This window comes from Ascaphus truei, chromosome 2, assembly GCF_040206685.1.
Source record: "Ascaphus truei isolate aAscTru1 chromosome 2, aAscTru1.hap1, whole genome shotgun sequence".
In the NCBI taxonomy this organism is placed as follows: Eukaryota; Metazoa; Chordata; class Amphibia; order Anura; family Ascaphidae; genus Ascaphus; species Ascaphus truei.
Genome location: NC_134484.1, coordinates 404,588,488 through 404,608,622, shown reverse-complemented (window position 1 = coordinate 404,608,622; position 20,135 = coordinate 404,588,488). Strand labels below are relative to the sequence as shown.

The 20,135-nt window shown below is 45.1% G+C and overlaps 1 protein-coding gene across 1 annotated transcript in view; it reads left to right on the top strand.

Annotated features, from left to right (window-relative positions):
• The first annotated feature begins 2,845 nt into the window (after positions 1 to 2,845).
• The window catches only part of LOC142487679 (A-kinase anchor protein 9-like), a 112,622-nt gene continuing 95,332 nt past the window's right edge, over positions 2,846 to 20,135 (top strand). The window contains exon 1 of the mRNA XM_075587383.1: positions 2,846 to 3,022. Coding sequence (XP_075443498.1) covers positions 2,969 to 3,022 — 54 coding nt within the window. The 5' untranslated portion in view covers positions 2,846 to 2,968. The remainder of the gene's footprint in view (positions 3,023 to 20,135) is intronic.

Sequence of the window (20,135 nt, the reverse complement as noted above, 5' to 3'; positions counted from 1 at the left end):
CCATGTTCTTTCAAACAGCGGGACGAGGAGGGCAACCAGGATTCAAACTGGGAGGCAAGAGGGCTTTCCTTACCTCCACTTTCCTGTATCCAGTCCCCTGAAGCCATCCCTGACTGTCCGTATATCTGTGGGAGTAACTTTAGTCTGATTTAGGAGCTTGGTCGCAGTACCTTAGCTATCTCCAGGACACTTTATTACGCCCTAAGGATCCTGCTTACAACCTCCCCCTGGTCCGGGCACATTGATTTTCTATTGGATTGGACGCACACCGGAGCGCATGACAGTGTGATTCTCTATCAACACTAGAGGGTTCCCTGCAACTTTTTGGTCATTTGAAAATTTTACCAAATATAGAAGAATTTACAATGCATCTGATCAGACTTGCTATTAGAGATGATTTGGGGTTCCTTAACCAAAAAAAAAGATGGAAACCACTGGTCCAGAAAGTATTTCAGCAGGAACAGGCAAAGCCAATGTATCAGTTATCACAGAAATGGTAACCCAAAAATCTTCATTAGGCTGCGTCGACGCTGCCGCTGAGCGAACTTGGTGCACTCACTCCAGTTAAAGTCAATCTGTACGTCCATGCTCAGGCGGCACGCGCGCAACAGGTTTGAAGATACAGAAACTGTGCCAATACGTAGAGCAACAAATAACATAACCAGATAACAACTATTTGAAAGCCGAGCATTCTTCTAATGAAACACAGTATTTAGTATAAACTAAAATGACACATTTGTGTTCTCATTGAAAGTTTTTACAATTGTATGTAAACACCACTAAGTTCTTTATACAGGCATTTTTTCCTATATCTTTTTTTAAATTATTATTTTATTTACAATATTAATACAGCCAGAACATTTTCAGAACTGTAAGTCATAACATCATTCATAATAGGTCCTATGATTAATGCTTATATCATACAATTTAAAACAAGTTTTATAACAAAGAAATGAAAAGGTATGGGGGTATAAAGTAAGACAAGGGAGTAGAGCACTAATATAACCTGTCATATACAGTAGTAGGTCTATACTGTATATGAATAATACAGGCACTTTTACCACCGAGCATAAGCTTTTATTTGGTACATGAACCAGGCCCCACCTTTTCTGTCATCACATCTATGCTGCCCTGTATTCAAGCACAGACGTAACCAGTACTATTTGTTTGATGTATTTCCCACACTATCCGCACACACACACCCACTTTTATAGTGCCCCAAAGTGCGATTAAAGGAGTTGTAGACCAAAGGAAAATCAAATAGAAGCAAAGCTGCTTCAGAGAGCGAGACATACAGTACTGCAGCGTCTATGAAATCATCGGCAATACACAATAGTGACACTGCTAATGAGTGGAAGGCAATGGAAATAAGATAAGCCCGTGAGGTATGAGTCCGTGCACTGCAAAGTGTGCTGCTGCTGCTGCTGCACACTCACACACTATGGCAGATAGCAAGCCCGTGAGATGTGAGTCCGTGCACTACAATGTGTGCTGCTGCAGCACACTCATCACACTATGGCAGGTAGCAAGCCCGTGAGATGTGAGTCCGTGCACTACAATGTGTGGTGGTGGTGGTGCTGCTGCACACTCACACACTATGGCAGGTAGCAAGCCCGTGAGATGTGAGTCCGTGCACTACAATGTGTGCTGCTGCAGCACACTCATCACACTATGGCAGGTAGCAAGCCCGTGAGATGTGAGTCCGTGCACTACAATGTGTGCTGCTGCAGCACACTCATCACACTATGGCAGGTAGCAAGCCCGTGAGATGTGAGTCCGTGCACTACAATGTGTGGTGGTGGTGGTGCTGCTGCACACTCACACACTATGGCAGGTAGCAAGCCCGTGAGATGTGAGTCCGTGCACTACAATGTGTGCTGCTGCAGCACACTCATCACACTATGGCAGGTAGCAAGCCCGTGAGATGTGAGTCCGTGCACTGCAATGTGTGCTGCTGCAGCACACTCATCACACTATGGCAGGTAGCAAGCCCGTGAGATGTGAGTCCGTGCACTGCAATGTGTGCTGCTGCAGCACACTCATCACACTATGGCAGGTAGCAAGCCCGTGAGATGTGAGTCCGTGCACTGCAATGTGTGCTGCTGCAGCACACTCATCACACTATGGCAGGTAGCAAGCCCGTGAGATGTGAGTCCGTGCACTGCAATGTGTGCTGCTGCAGCACACTCATCACACTATGGCAGGTAGCAAGCCCGTGAGATGTGAGTCCGTGCACTACAATGTGTGGTGGTGGTGGTGGTGCTGCTGCACACTCACACACTATGGCAGGTAGCAAGCCCGTGAGATGTGAGTCCGTGCACTACAATGTGTGCTGCTGCAGCACACTCATCACACTATGGCAGGTAGCAAGCCCGTGAGATGTGAGTCCGTGCACTGCAATGTGTGCTGCTGCAGCACACTCATCACACTATGGCAGGTAGCAAGCCCGTGAGATGTGAGTCCGTGCACTGCAATGTGTGCTGCTGCAGCACACTCATCACACTATGGCAGGTAGCAAGCCCGTGAGATGTGAGTCCGTGCACTGCAATGTGTGCTGCTGCAGCACACTCATCACACTAGGCAGGTAGCAAGCCCGTGAGATGTGAGTCCGTGCACTGCAATGTGTGCTGCTGCAGCACACTCATCACACTAGGCAGGTAGCATTATTGGTGCAGCGATACACCTCGTACTTTCCTTGCAGTGCAAAGGCTGCTCCAGCAGGAGGAGCTCTCACCACCCTGCGCGTGCACGTAGAGCCTCTGCAGCGCCTTGCCTGTCACTCGAGCCGCAGCCCATTCTCACACCTCCTTCCCCGCAGGCGGGGTTTCCTTCTCCTCCTCCTGTCAAGCTGGTGCGGCGATTACGTCACTGCTGCGCGCCTAATGTTTACGTGGATATGGTGGAGAGCGGTGGCGGTCGCGCGCAGTAACAGTCTGTGTATTGCTGTGTGTGCACAGGAGGAGGCGGCATGCAGGAGGAGGACGCGGAGAGGAAGAGGAAGCTGGAAGCCGGCAAGGCCAAGGTAAGACCACCCGGTCAGGAGGACATCTGTGGCACTGTCACTGTGTCTTACCAACTGAAATCTGTGGCACTGTCACTGTGTCTTACCGACTGACACCTGTCTCTGTCTCTGTGTGTGTCTTACCGACTGATACGCGTGTGTGTGTGTGTGTGTGTGTGTGTGTGTCTTACCGACTGATACGTGTGTGTGTGTGTGTGTGTGTCTTACCGACTGATACGTGTGTGCGTGTGTGTGTGTGTGTGTGTGTGTGTGTGTGTCTTACCGACTGATACCTGCCACTATGTGTCTTACCGACTGACACCTGTGTCTTTCTGACTGATTACTGTGTCTTTCTGACTGATGCCTGTGTCACTGTGTCTTTCGGACTGATACCTGTGTCACTGTCTTTCTGTGTCTTACCGATTTGATATCTGTGTCACTGTTGGTGTGTATGTCACTTGCATGCAAGTGACAGACACCTGCTGTGTGTGTGACTGCTGAACGCTTGTGGCATCTTGACAGCTGTCAGTGCACATTTGTACCAGTGTGTAGTATGGCTGTGGCAAATGAGACAGTCCACGACTGATTGACTGTGTTTGTGTGTCAAGATCTAGGGACCAATAGGTATTCGGTTTGGTCACTTAAAGTAAAAACTACATTTGTTGGGTCTTGAAAGACGGAGACCCTGCTGAAATGTGTCATACTTGACAAGCCCTGTCGTGTATCAGGATGTGTAACATATCACACGTGTGAGGATTGTAATATAGGGCGGGTGCGTACACGGCGTTGCACGTTTTAGTGTCTGTAGGGTAAGCAAAGGTTTGGCTATGAGGTCGCAGCCTTAGGCCGCACTGTGATTGACTCACAGCGTCACGTGGCACGGCAACAGCGCGAAAATACAAATATCTTGTATTTCCTAAGATCTGCCGCGCCAATGCTCACGGCCGTGCGCGCACGCGTCTCAACTATAGCAACGTCAGGCTCACACAGGCAATTATCATTGATGCGTGCACGCACTATATTACAGGCCTAAGAGACCACTTGTACTGTATGAGCAGGGTGACAGTTCATTCAGATAATATGAACTTCACATGTTTCGTAATGCTTGCACACTGTCCTGGTGTGTTAACCCATATTTTTGCCTAAGTTGGCTGGTAACTTACTTTTACAGTAGGTGTTTCACAAACTAATTTGCACATCATATCTCAGTATTGCAAAGGAGAAAACGTAAACATGCTTACTTTAAAGTTGTGTCAGTTTATTTGCTTTTGCAGTACTGTAGTTAAATTTAATAGAAATCCCACAATGAGGTTTGTGATGGAGTCCAGATGAGTCTCTGAGATTTGTCTGGATTGTAAATGTATTTGATTGAATTGCAGCTTGTTCTCTCGCTCTCTTGCTCTCTCGGTAATAGGAGGAAAAGATGAAAGAACAAACATGAAGAAATAAAATATTATTAAGCATGGCATGCAATATGTGTGAATTCACAATATATTTGGTCTGGTAGCCACTAAAGAATGTCTATTGTTCCTTTCATTTTGTCACTGTGGGTGTTTGATATTGGTTCACTTACAGCTATGACCATGTAGTGTACAGTATGTCATGTTTATATTTTTATATATATTGTTTGGCTTGATGTGTAAAAGTGTTTTTAGATTGGTCAGTTCTTTTTCGTATGCATGTGTTTTGTGAGAAATCGTGTGTGTGTGTGTGTGTGTGTGTGTGTGTGTGTACGTGTTTGTGCGTATGTTATGGTGGTTTATGAAAGTGACAACCCTTCACCTGTGAGTGTGTTTACTGGCTATGTACGTCTTTAACCCAGGCTTGCTGAAAAGCTGTGTAATACAGCAGGTATAAGCTTATAGGGGTCCATGTTAAAATGGATAAGAAAGAAAAGGTGATACTGTGTGATCATTTCCATGTCATTACCCAGAATCTTTGTCTGCAGTGTAAGCATTCTATGCTAGGAGATAATGGTGAGAAGCAGGATCGCAGACCTACATGAGACATGTGAATGTGCTCACAAGTGATATTTTTATTTGTTGTGTGTGTGTGTATGCGCACACACACACACACACACACACACACACACACACACACACACTCACCCAGTGCAATAACATGATTTCTCATATATTATATATATATAAGCCACTGTAAAATACAAACCCTAAGTGCCTCCCCACAAACAATTGACTCTACAATAATGTACCATGATGTTATAAAAACACAATTCTTCTACAGAAAATAGGCTAAAAGATTTAAAGAAAGGAAACATCAACAAAGGACAAGTATATTAAACCAGCATTGAGCTGGGCTTACTATAGCTAAAAAGAACTAACACACCCTTACGTAACTTGTACTACAGAACGTCCATCAGCAAACAGCTGCCACTCAGACAAAAATGCACCAATAAGCATCAACTACCAACTGTTCACACTGCCATATAAATGAACACACATGTTCACTAAACACTTGCAGAATTAATTGTTACCAACTCTGTGACAGTCAAACGGGCACATGAGAAACAAAAATACTCACTCACACTCTCGTATATATCTATAGATATAGATCTATAGATATACAGTAGATATATATATAGATATCTCTATAGATATATCTATCATACACACAAATATTTGTGAGTATTTTCATTTCCCATGTGCCCGTTTGACTGTCACAATTTGTATTTTACAGTGACTTGTATATATTGGGAAGGTAGGCATTTTACCAAGATAGGTCTCTTCTCCTTATATCATGAGTTAGGTACAGACAGTACTGCAGCGCCAAGAACTCCCGGTTTAGCAAAAAATTAACAAAATCTATGATTATACATTTTAGGGATTGGTTGCAACCTGATTCATGTAGTTGGATTATTTGAAGGACATCACACATTTTTGGAATTATACAAATATGTATTTTGTTACTATCGTATGTGAATTTATGAGTAAAGTCCGTTCTGCATATTTGACCTAGAGGTAGTAGTTTTAGCGCTAGAGTACTGTATTATGATTAATCAAGACTTGATGATATCGAAATCGAGGGGGGGGGGGGGGACCTAATAGGATTAAAATATAATGGGCCAGTCTTCTGCTAATGGCACCTTCTGATGCTGGAAGTCCCCTCACAGTGCACACATGTCAGTACGCTGTAAGGTATCTTTCTGCACCGGAACTTGTTTTATAGCAGATGATTGCTTGGTACATACAATATGGTCCAATGTGTGTTATCTGCTAATTACTGTTATGTATTCTTTGAGTTTCAGTGGAACACTGTTAACACCACTGTTTAAAATGTGCACCACGCTCGCCATTAATCTCGCCGGTGTTCCTTTTTTTTTTTTTCAATATTAGACTGAATCTCATTCAAGTGTTAATTGAGTAGTACATTGACATTGTATGACCTTTTGTTTTTAGTAGTTGCTTCGCAGAGTACAGTATTTATTATGAAGATGATATTTTAATTACCTGTGCAGTTTCAAGTAAAGGAGTATGAGTAATATTTTTTCCAATCTCTCCGTATGATTCAAGTCGGTTGTTTTATCATCTGCCCAATACCTAAAGTATGTCACAAAATCATTCCATTTCGACAAGTTACTTTAACTTCTATTCACCGCTTTTAAGTTTCTTGGGACGTTGGCCAACTTAAAAGCCTATATTCATCGCCACACAAGATCTGCCGCTGTGAGAAGCGCTTGGCAACATAACGCCTTACTAAACATTTTCTATTTGTGAGTTGAGCAGCAGATCGAGGGATATGTTGTACAGAAATATAAAGTCATAGTGGAAAATGGGCTCGGTGTAGAGCAGTTGGACTAATTCCAGTGTTTACCTTGAATAGAGTTGATGACATGTCCAGGTAAGGATAAGAAAGATTTCCTAATGAAAGCCTGTAATCTCCGTTGAACCACACAAGTCTATTGGAGCATCATTTTCTGAAAATCTTTAATGGCCGCTTTGTACTATATATAATTTACCCCTTAGTCTTGCCTTTCATTCAGAAAAGTACACATGTAATTATTTAACTACTGCTTTTTTTGAAGTTGAGATACGTTGCTAGTTGCCCGTGCCTGAATATTTAAACGTGGCAAACATGCTAAAAATAAATAAATAAGAGCTCAAGACAATTGTTATGGTTTTTGTATTGTACAGTATGATATTGCACACACACAGAGAGATCTGTTGTCTAGTTTTATGTTGTAATGTAAATAATGGCTTGTCACAAAATTACCTTTTGGGGACTTCTCTTAGATCCTTAGGATCAGGTAAACTCTGTCAGCTTCTTTCTGTTTAGCATATGTAGGTGATGCTCAGAACCCAAACCCAGCACACACCATATATATTTGTGTCAAAAAGGACTGTTACTGAGATTGTGACCATGTAATTTAACAAAAGACAAAAAAGCCTCAGTGCTACATCCAATATGACAAATTATATAGTTAAATACTTATCTGTTTTTCTTCATAAGCGAGGGTCAGTTTGTTCAATTCTTTGGCCAAAGTATTTTGAGCTTTGCAAACCACGCCACAGTATCCCCTCTTTTGCAAGTCCTAACACTACTGCCCCTGTAAAAAGCTTGCATAACCTCTCCAATGGAGGGGAAACTGTCTTAATAGGCCGGTCATTCACAGTTGCTTCTCAATAACTAGTTTAAAAGTGGGATTTGCGAGCTAAGGTGGGCTGAAAGGGTGCTGTGGCATGGTTTGCAAGCTTAGAATTTACCTAAGGCTACACTTATAATGCGTTGCGGCGTCGCGACGGTCGCTGGAAAATCAAATAGATATGGCTTCCAGCGATCGTGACCAATCCGTCGCGCTTACTATAAGCGCACGCGACTGCGGCAATGCATTTGTTTTGCCGTGGCGTCGCTGTCGCCGGCACTATAAGAGCAGCCTTAATGACACTCAATTCTGAAAAGAAAAACAGATGAGTATTTCTCCCTATAATTTGTCATATTGGATATAGCACTAGGCCTTTTTGTCTTTTGTAGACGCACAGATTTAACCTGGAAATCTTTGTCTTGGGGATCATTTAAGTAATATTTTCAATAAGGAAGAAATTGCTGTATTTGAGGAGTGGATGTGCGAATAAATTGTCAATGTCATACAATGCAGGATGATCACTTCGGGAAAAGATGGGGAGATGGACGTTGTGCAAACCACTCGCCAGAACGATATAATGCTGCTTTCAGGACAATATTTTTACAGGGTACAGTTGGAATCCTATGAGGATGTCACAAATGCCATGCAGCAGCTGCACGGTGTCCACCTGTTCACTTCTTTCCAGGGGGAGGAGCTGCCCTTTACACGCTGTAGCTTCTATTAGACTATTCCAGGAGAATTAGTTGTTACAGGGTTATTTGCTTTGTTGCAGTGCAAGTATGTAATTTCACCTTTGTCTGAAAAGATGACCACTTTCATCTGTCTATGTTCATTCTACTGTGTAGGATCTAAATCATTAACTGGTATTCAGTTACCTGTTCTATTTCTCTGTGCCTTTTTGTGCTGGGTGATTCAAGCCTGGAGAAGGCTGCTGAATAATCTTGCAAGTCAGAATATAATGCTGGAAGCATAATATGTGCGTATATAGATTGGATAAATACTTCACCAGACCAAGATCCAATGAATCAGACAGCACAGCAAATTAATGTTCAAAAAAAGAATATGTTATTGTCTAAAAACGGGTAGTGCGAGGAAGGTCCCAGAAAGGACCACAATGTTGTTGCCCCTCTTCCACACACCAACTGACGGTAAGGGAGGGTGGGCGTTACTCTAAAAACAATGATATGGACTGTTAAAGAGGCACTCTTGGTGACACTTCTTGTTGTGTTTGTAAATATTTTGTAATAGGTGTAACCCTCCCTGCCCAGCTGTAAGGGAGCCTACAATGATGTATGTGCTGTGAGCTACTCGGGGTGCATTACCTTCATCCAGGATAGTCTGCGCAGGCTGGGCATATATGCAGATCGTACAGATGGGCGCCAGGTGTTTTTTATTTTAGAAACAAAGTCTTTATTCACATCTTACACACTACAAAATTTCCTCTGCAGCATCACTGTGGTCTTGAGGAGGAACAAATGCTTTTGGTATTGAACAGAGTTGCGTTTAAAACGATTCACAGAGAAGCAGATTGTCGATCCCTCTCTTTCCAGGGTCCCAGTTTGGGGTCGCATTTTTACTGTGATAGAATAAGGAGTCACTGCTGTAAGTCCTGCTTCACCCACTCTGCACTCAGTCCTCTGGTACTGGGTACTGGGGTAATATGTGAGGGTTCTTCTTACTGGTATTGTATTCCATCACTTTAGCATCCTGCCTAAAGTACAGTGCACTAACCAGTGCCACAACCAGTGCAACAACCCCTGAGGGTACTGGCCTCAGTTCGGTCCTGGTGCTATAGACAGGGCAACCCTCTGGTAGCAACATGCTCTGTACTAAGGGCCTCACTGTAAGGGACACTTCCCTGTTCTGGAAAAACAAAAACAATGTTTCCTATCTTAACCTAACTTCTCGCAACTTAGATCCTTACTTGGTCTCTGCTCTATGGAATCATCCGGCTCTTCTCCTGCCATGCTGGTATCTGGCACTTCTGGAATCTGACTTCCCAGAAGTCTCTCTGCCTTATATACCTTCTACGACACAGCACCTCTGTGTCACTACTGGGCAGGGCTTGGCATCTCCTCTCTTATTATCAACTTACATTACTTCTAGTAAACCCAACGGGGAGGGGGGGGGTGATTACATAGGTTTGAATCAGGGTGGGTTTAGAAAAATACCTGGGCGCTGTCTCTGTATGAAATATATGGGATAATTAATAAACAAAAATGGAACGAAAAATAAGAAGGGTATAATACAGCCTCTAGATTTCGCGTGTTTCCTCCGTGGTGACCCCTCTGTGACTCGAAACCCCAGCAGGATCTATCCAGGACCCTTAGTGGCAATGGAACAAAAAGATGGGGGAGCACAGAGTGAGGAAGAGTATGTGTTATTAGGGAAGGTGTGTCTTCTTTCACTGGTGATCAATATGGTGAATTCACCTCAATTGATTCATCAGCTATAGGGTAGACTTGCTGGGTAGGAGAGAAATATACATATAAGTGTAAATAAAAATGGTTATATAACTCACACGGCCTTGTGTAAGTTCTATTACATCAAGGTTTCTTTGACTCTCGGCTTTTTCTTATGGTGGAGGTTGTTGTTCTGTTCTTTCTTCTTTATCTTTCGTGGGTTCTTGGATGTTCCTCACCGCAGAGGTAACTTCTTTCTAGAGGCCTCCCTCTCACAGAAAAAGAAAAGCTGTTAAATCGGTACAAATGCAAACGACAACTGTGATGCAGGGAGGTATTTGTGAGAATAATTAAAGATAATATCTATCGCTCACACGGGCTAATGTGAGTGTTATCCTCTCGTGGTATCTTGGTTTTCACCTGGCAATAAGATGGGAGGGGAAAGGGGGATATCAGATAAAAATAGATCAAATACTCACACGGACCAGTGAGTACACACTAATATAGGTTTCTTTGGCTTCCTTTTTCAATTTCGGAGTTCTTCTGTCTTCCTTATGTCCAGCATATATCTGATAGCTTAGTAGGATATAAACCACAGGGTGCAAAGGGTGGCCAGGACGTACAAAAGCTTTATTTTAAATAAGCAAGACAAACTAAAAATGATGCACCAAAACAAAGTGATTAAAACTGATAATAAAAGAAATAGAGCACTCTAAAAGTGCTAAAAAGACATAGGGAGTCGCTCAGTGGTGGGTGGTAGGTATTCTCCTTCTCCGCGTCCGGATTGAGAGGTACGACGTCACTTCCGGCTCCTCTATGGTGGCTGCAACTGTCCAAGGTAATGAACTTCGCGTTTCGCCCTGTGCAGGGCTTCCTCAGGCGCTCTGAATGGGAATGGGCCAGGTATCAGCTGTTTATATAGGCTAACTGGCCACAGTTGAGGTTTCACGCGCATCCACACGTTTGTAGTACTGACTAAAGTTAAAATGTACAGTATATGTATACATTTATACATTACTTTGTGAATAATAAAGACCCAGATATCTTGGGTATAGACAAACTGATAGATCCATCACATCACCCTTCATTTATATATGTGTAAAATATAGTGTAACTAAAGGGAATATAGTGTGTGTTTATAAATTCAACATGAAAGATCAAATAATATATTTGGTGTCAAAACCTCATGGTGCTTAAAATGTAATCTAAAATATAGAATGGTGATAGGGGAAATCGAACTAATTTATCATGTGACAAGTGTTAAGTATAATATAGATATATAAATATAAGTACAAAGGATAAAGTGTTTGCGTCAAAGAAACAAATACAAAACTGGAATGTTAATAATTTAAAAAATATTTTTTTTAAAAAAGTTTTTTTAAAAATTCTTTAAAAAAAATTGGTATATCAAAATCGATTATTTTTAGTCCCAATGTTCTAAAAATGAATGAAACAAATGTCCAGACATGTGGAATATATATATATATATATATATATATATCTATATATATATATATATATATATATATATAGATATATATATATATATATATATATATACATATATACTCACACACACACTCACACACACACAGGCGTCCTTCGCGTACATTTCAGAGATCTGTGGTATGAAATAGGGAAAGTTAATAAATGCAATATGTCCATAGTGGTTCAAAATATTCTTATCTTCTTATGTTCTTATCTTATACATCAGACTCAGGGAGTGTGTAAAATACTAACTGAATAAACTGTGTCATAATATCTGTATTGTTGATGAAAAAAATAAGAACAAAAAGATTGTGGATCAATAAAATTGAAATAAAGATTAATATTAAAATTAAAATTAATCCAGGTGCTAGTGGGAGATGGTGGGAGGTCACATAAAAGCCCCCAGGTCTATGTCTATATTAAGACCTCTAGGGGTTAATGTCTTGAGTCTGTAAATCCAGTAAGTCTCTCGTTGGCATAACTTCCGTAGCCTGTCTCCTCCCCTCCAATGGTTGTCTACCCTCTCTATACCTTTGTACGTCAGGCCATCTGGATTGCCTTCATGAAACAAGCTAAAATGTTACAAAAATGTTATAAATGTTACAAAATAAACACTATGTCATATAACTTTTTTCCGTATATTGCCCATGTGTTCCAGCACGCGGACCCTCAGGGGTCTTGAGGTGCGGCCCACGTACTGGAGACCACATGGGCATGACAATAGGTACACAATGTGGTCGGTGCGGCAGTTTAGGGTTTGTTTTATTTTAAATTTTTCTTTAGTAACATTAGAAGTAAATTCAGATCTCTCTCCCTTAGATACCTGCTTACAGGCCTTGCATCCAAAACACCCAAAGAAGCCTATCGGTGGAGGCAGCCAACTCTGGATTTTGGACTCTTCCTCCTTTCTGAAGACACTGGGGGCCAGTCTAGATTTTATGCAGGGAGCTTTTCTAAAAAATAACTCTCGGGACAGCAGTGACATGGTCCTTAAGGAAGGGGGCTGTCTGAACCACGTGCCAATGTCGTTTAAAGCTACAGTTCAGTCAATATCCTGCATGTGTGTTTTTTTTAATAAATCAGTTCTGTAGTAAGAAAAAATACTTTTAGCATTTTCTGTTTTTAAAAAAACAACTTTGAAAGACCAATTTTCTTGTATTCTATTTTAACAACCATTTGCTAAGGCACTGCCCCTTCATGTCCTGTCACAAGCCCTGGCACACCCCTTTGTCAGCCCTGCCCTCCCTCTAGCAGATGTCCGTGCAGGATTGCTCATGAATATTCATGAGCTTCCACTGAGAGACAGAAGCAGAAGAAAAACAGATCCCTTCACTAATTATGTCACCAAATTTCGGCTATCAATACATGGAGAACGAATTGACCGGCAGCTATACAGTTCTTTAGGTAATTAGAGATTGCACACATAAAACTATTGAAGTAAAAAAATAACTAAAAAAAAAAAAAAAAAGACTGAACTGCAGCTTTAATGATCTCCTGAATTTTCGTAGCATCTGTGCTATATGTAGTAATAAATGGTGTTTTATAATCTGTGTTCTTATTTTTGATTCCTGATATCAATAAATTACTGCGTGGAATTGAATTGTTTGTTTCTACTGCTGACATAATGAGTTCTGGTTGGTATCCCCTCTCTAGAAACCTCCCCTGTAATGTGTGTACTTGATCTTGAAATACCCTGTTTTCTGTACAATTCCTTTTCACTCTCCGGAATTGACCATACGGTATATTGTTAAGCTTATGTTAGATTACATTTTAAGCACCATAAGGTTTTTGACACCAAATATATTATTTGATCTTTCATGTTGAATTTATAAACACACACTATATTCCCTTTAGTTACACTTTATTTTACACATAGACCCATCACATCACCCTTCATTTATATATCAGTTTGTCTATACCCAAGATATCTGGATCTTTATTATACATATACTTTTTAACTTTAGTCAGTACTACAAACGTGTGGATGCGCGCGCAACTTGTTCCCAGAAGCGCGCGCGCGCGCAACCTCAACTGCGGTAGAAGTTATAACTTCTACCCTTCACTATGACACAAAATAGCTGGGATGCACGCGCACCTCAAAAGATGGTGGCGGTCAGGGATTCCAGTTAAAGAAGACATAACTGAAAAAGGAGGTGGGATCGGCCAGTTAGCATATATAAACAGCTGATACCTGGCCCATCCCCATTCAAAGAGCCTGAGGAAGCCCTGCACAGGGCGAAACGAGTAGCTCATTACCTTGGACAGTTGCAGCCACCATAGAGGAGCCGGAAATGACGTCGTAGCTCTCAATACGGACACGGAGAAGGAGATTACCTACCACCCACCACTGAGCGACTCCCTATGTCTTTTTAGCACTTTTAGAGTGCTCTATTTCTTTTATTATCAGTTTTAATCACTTCATTTTTTTTGTGCATCATTTTTAGTTTGTCTTGCTTATTTAAAATAAAGCTTTTGTATGTCCTGGCCACCCTTTGCACCCTGTGGTTTATATCCTACTAAGCAATCAGATATATGCTGGACATAAGGAAGACAGAAGGACTCCGAAATTGAAAAAGGAAGCCATAGAAACCTATATTAGTGTGTACTCACTGGTCCGTGTGAGTATTTGATCTATTTTTATCTGATATCCCCCTTTCCCCTCCCATCTTATTGCCAGGTGAAAACCATGATACCACGAGAGGATAACACTCACATTAGCCCGTGTGAGCGATAGATATTATCTTTAATTATTCTCACAAATACCTCCCTGCATCACAGTTGTCGTTTGCATTTGTACCGATTTAACAGCTTTTCTTTTTCTGTGAGAGGGAGGCCTCTAGAAAGAAGTTACCTCTGCGGTGAGGAACATCCAAGAACCCACGAAAGATAAAGAAGAAAGAACAGAACAACAACCTCCACCATAAGAAAAAGCCGAGAGTCAAAGAAACCTTGATGTAATAGAACTTACACAAGGCAGTGTGAGTTATATAACCATTTTTATATACACTTATATGTATATTTCTCTCCTACCCATCAAGTCTACCCTATAGCTGATGAATCAATTGAGGTGATTTCACTATATTGATCACCAGTGAAAAAAGACACATCTTCCCTAATAACACATACCTCACACTGTGCTCCCCCATCTTTTTGTTCCATTGAATCAGGGGGTCTCTGGAGCTTAACCACCTTACTTTCAGCTCTGGGGACCCCTGCTACCCGAGATACATACCTCGGAAAGGGGTACCAGCCCAGATGGTGTTAATCGGGGCTATAATTATAGCAGCTTAAATATTCAGCTTTTTACGGGCAAATAGGAAGCTGTGACATCATCCCTTGTGTCTTCCTGTTGGTTCACGTGATATGGGACCTTTTTTTTTTTTTTCAACTCAAATTTTATTGACAGATTACATGTTTGACAGACATTTCAAAGTTTTTTTATCAACCACATGATCATAACATTATCAATCGCCCATGCATCTTTGTTCTCCGCAGGTGAAGACAGGACAAACTGGGAAGACACACAGACAGACTTTACACAGGCACCTGACGGAAAGAGGGGGGGTAGGGGTGTCAGGAGATTGGGGGGGGGTAAGGGGGAGGGGTCCTTCTACCGTGGTTTCACCGACAGCTCTGCATCTTCCGGCTTATCGCTCCTTGGGGTGGGCAGATTTCACCCCGGCGACGGCCCCGACACCTCCCTGTCTGGTTCGATCCGATGAATTCTGATTTATCCTGTACGTCCGTGTTTATATAACAGCCCAGCGGAGAACGCATCTATCCTAATCATTGCCATATCGTGGACCTTTCTACCCCTGGTATATCTGTCTGAGCCAACCACGGCGTCCAGACTTTGAGATAGTTTGTGCCAGTATCGTTGACCATACTCGTCAATTGCTCCATCTGGCAGACTGTCCAAATTCTATTCCGAATTGCAGTAATTGATGGAATCACATTTTGTTTCCAACGTGCTGCGATCTCTCCTCTTACCGCCATCGCAAAGTGCGATATTAATTTGTTTGTTTTTCTGGATAGTCCCGGGTGTGGTCTGTTGAGAAGAAACTGCCACGGGTCTAGCGGGATATTTATGCCTAGGATTCTGCTCAGCCAATCTTGGATTGAATCCCAGACATTAGTTAGCTTGGGGCAAGACACAGCATGTGTAACAAGTCTGCTTGTTGTCCACATTGTCTCGGGCACAATGGGGAGTAACTGGGCAGGAATTTAGCCAATTTTGTGGGGGTGTGGTACCATCGCATCATAACTTTATATGCGTTCTCCCTGAGGGTCGTACACATGGAGCTTTTGGAGACTGCCGTGGTGATTTTCGTCCAGTCCTCTACGTCTAATACTTCTCCTAGGTCCGTCTCCCATTTGGTCATGTAGCCTAGTTTTTCAGTTACTGTCGAGCTAGAACCAGTTACTTCCTTGTACAGCTGCGATGTGAGTCCAACTGTGCTTGCCGATGCTTGTCCCTATTCGGCAGAGCTTTTCAAAGTTCGTTAATTGGTTTCTAGGTTGTTGAGCTTGGTAAAATGCTCTGACCTGAAGGTACCTAAAGAATTCAGCATTGGGGATATTGTTGTTAGATTTAAGGATGTCAAATGTTTGAATGCCTCTTCTGCTCTCCAGGTCCGCTAATCTTAATATATAAAATCGAAATGGTTAGTGAGGTTAGTGCTATCTGCGGTGAATCTGATTGGTCCACAGCCTCTGGCCAATCAGATTGCTGTGTGTGACGTCACCCAACTGCCACTCTTCCCCCTTGGCTCACGACACACACACACACACACACACACACACACACACACACACACACACACACACACACACACACACACACACACACACACACACACACACACCACACCTCTCTCTCTCTCTCTGGCGCTCATCTCTCCCTCCCCTCATCTCTCCCCTCCCGGTTCTCTCCCCCCCCCCTTCCTCCCTCGCGGCGCCAGTAGAGGTCCGCCGCTCATCTCTCCCCTCCCGGCGCTCATCTCTCCCCTCCCGGCGCTCATCTCTCCCCTCCCGGATCTCTCCCCTCCCCCTTCCTCCCGGCGCCAGTAGAGGTCCGCCGCTCATCTCTCCCTCCCAGCGCTCATCTCTCCCCTTCCTCCGCTCACGTCTCCCTCCGCTCACCTCTCCCTTGCGGCGCCTCATCTCCATCCCCGGCGGGGGAACAGGCAGCGGACCCCCTTCCTCCCTCGCGGCGCCTCATTTCCATCCCCGGCGGGGGAACAGGCAGCGGACCTCCTTCCTCCCTCGCGGTGCCTAACATGGCGGCGCGCCCGGAAGGACACCCTTCTTCCCTCGCGGCGCCGAGTGAAAAGATGGCGGCGGCCGGAAGTAGAGGTAGGTGTCGCTCTAGGTGACGTCTGTGTGTGTGTGTGTGTCACTGTGTGTGTGTGTGTGACACTGTGTGTGTGTGTGTGTGTGTGTGTGTGAGACACTGTGTGTGTGTGTGTGTGTGTGTGTGACACTGTGTGTGTGACACTGTGTGTGTGTTGCCCCCCCTGCCTTTCACGCCCCCCCTGCCTTTCACGCCCCCCCCTGCCTTTCACCCCCCCCCCGCCTTTCACGCCCCCCCCCCGCCTTTCACGCCCCCCCCCGCCTTTCACGCCCCCCCCCGCCTTTCACGCCCCCCCCGCCTTTCACGCCCCCCCCCCGCCTTTCACGCCCCCCCGCCTTTCACGCCCCCCCCGCCTTTCACGCCCCCCCCTGCCTTTCACGCCCCCTCCCTGCCTTTCACGCCCCCCCTGCCTTTCACGCCCCCCCCCCTGCCTTTCACGCCCCCCCCCTGCCTTTCACGCCCCCCCCCTGCCTTTCACGCCCCCCCCCCTGCCTTTCACGCCACCCCCCTGCCTTTCACGCCCCCCCCTGCCTTTCACGCCCCCCCCCTGCCTTTCACGCCCCCCCCTGCCTTTCACGCCCCCCCCTGCCTTTCACGCCCCCCCCCCTGCCTTTCACGCCCCCCCCCCTGCCTTTCACGCCCCCCCCCTGCCTTTCACGCCCCCCCCTGCCTTTCACGCCCCCCCCCTGCCTTTCACGCCCCCCCTCATGGCCTCCGGCCGCCCCCCCTGCCTTTCACGCCCCCCCCCTGCCTTTCACGCCCCCCCTGCCTTTCACGCCCCCCCCTGCCTTTCACGCCCCCCCCTGCCTTTCACGCCCCCCCCCCTGCCTTTCACGCCCCCCCCCCTGCCTTTCACGCCCCCCCCCCCTGCCTTTCACGCCCCCCCCCCTGCCTTTCACGCCCCCCCCCTGCCTTTCACGCCCCCCCCCCTGCCTTTCACGCCCCCCCCCTGCCTTTCACGCCCCCCCCTGCCTTTCACGCCCCCCCCCTGCCTTTCACGCCCCCCCCCCTGCCTTTCACGCCCCCCCTGCCTTTCACGCCCCCCCCCTGCCTTTCACGCCCCCCCCTGCCTTTCACGCCCCCCCCTGCCTTTCACGCCCCCCCCTGCCTTTCACGCCCCCCCCCTGCCTTTCACGCCCCCCCCCTGCCTTTCACGCCCCCCCCTCACGGCCTCCGGGCAACGCCGGGTATATCAGCTAGTCTATTAATATGATTAGCTTTCCAAATTGTAAAGTCTGCACTGTTCAGTCCAGGAGCAAACAATGGGTTCCCCCATAATGGGGTCATGCCTGATGCTTTATGGGTCAAATTGCATTTAAGCCTGGTGCTCTCCCACACCGAGAGTGAGTTAGCCATTGAGGAAAGCGGTATTTTAGCGTTGAATCGCACCTTTTTGGGTAGCCAGATTAAATGTCCTAGTTCAACCGGGGAGCAAATCTCTTTTTCTAATGCAACCCACCTTTTGGAGTCCGGGTTGGTGTGCCATTGCACGATTTGGCATAGTTGGGCCGCTTTATAATAAGCCAACAAGCAGGGCACCGCAAGCCCCCCTGCCCCTGTTTGGTTGCGCATTATCCGCCTGCCCACTCTCGCCTTTTTCCCCCCCCCAGATAAATCTATCTATTTCGGATTGGAGCGAGAGGACGTCCTTCAATCCCACTGGCACCGGGAGGGTGTGGTATAAGTAAAGAAGGCGAGGGAGCAGGTTCATTTTAATACAGTGAATTTTCCCTATCCAAGAGATTTTGTGTTTGGCCCATCCCCTTATGTCCGCTCGTAGGGTTTGCATCAGTTTGGGGTAATTTGCCTGGTACAGCAGTTTGGTTGTCTTGGTTACATTAATCCCTAGATATTTAATTTGTGTCTGCTGCCAGTTAAAGTTAAAGTTGAGGGTGATCAGCTTCTCCATGTGTTTTGGTAAATTTATATTCATAGCGTCTGATTTAGATTGGTTTATTTTAAATCCGGAGATCCTATTAAATCTACCCAGTAAATCGAATAAGTTTGGTAGAGAGGTGAGGGGGCTAGATATTGTCAGGAACACGTCATCCGCATACAGTGCCACTTTATGCGACTGGATTCCAATGCCAATACCCAAGATATCTTTGATGTCTCGTATTTGCGCGGCTAGGGGCTCCATACATAGCGCAAACAGGAGAGGGGAGAGCGGGCAGCCCTGCCTCGTTCCGCTCTTGATTAAGAAGGGGTCCGATGCGAACCCCTGGTGGGTCACCCTGGCTGACGGAGCCGAGTATAGGGAGAATATAGCGGCAATCAGTTTAGTTCCCATCCCAAACGCTCCAAGCGTGGCCTCTAGATATGGCCAGTCTATCCTATCAAACGCTTTTTCTGCATCCAGACTGAGCGCCATAACTGGTATTGATCTTGTATTGGCTATTTCTAACAGATCAATGATTCGTCGGGTGTTATCCGCAGCTTGTCGACCCGCTATGAACCCGACTTGATCTGGGTGCACCAGTCTGGGTTGAATGAGACTCAATCTATTGGCCAAAAGTTTAGCGTATATTTTAATGTCCGAATTAATCAGGGATATTGGCCTGTAGCTTCTACAGTCCTGTGGGTCTTTACCCTGTTTGTGTATCACAGAAATTGACGCTTGGAGCATCTGCCGGGGGAAAGGGGTCCCTCCCAACACTTGGTTAAACATACGGAGGAGATAGGGGATCAATTGTTTCTTATATTTTTTGTAGTATAGGTTCGAGAATCCGTCAGGACCCGGGGCTTTAGAGGGTTTTAGATTTACGATGACCTCTGATATTTCTTCAGCTGTGAAATCCCTGCCCATCACCTCTCTGTCCTCCCTGCCCATTCTTGGTAGATTTGAGTTCTGCAGAAAATCCCGCAGGGCTCTCTCCGTTCCAGAGGAGCGGCTCACCTTCTCCCCGTCATAGAGTGTCTCATAATAGCTTTTGAATTCCCCCACTATGTTTTTAGGGTCGGCGGAAAGGGTGCCCGATTGCGTGCGTATAGCCTGTATATTATAGCTTTTTGCTTTTGGGTTAATCATCCTGGCTAGTAGGGTGTCCGGCTTGTTGGCTTTTTCAAAGAATTTCCTCTTTGACCAAGTCAGTGATTTCTCAGCCTGGGAGGTAAGAAGCAACTTCAGCTTGAGCTGCGTATCTTTAATCTGTTGTAGGATGGCTGGGTCAGGAGACCTCTTATGCCGATCCCAAAGGACTTTCAGTTCGGTCCGCCCTTCAATAATTTTTGTATTCCTTTCTCTCTTTCGTTTGGCTGCCACACTAATGAGAGTCCCTCTTAGTGTTGCTT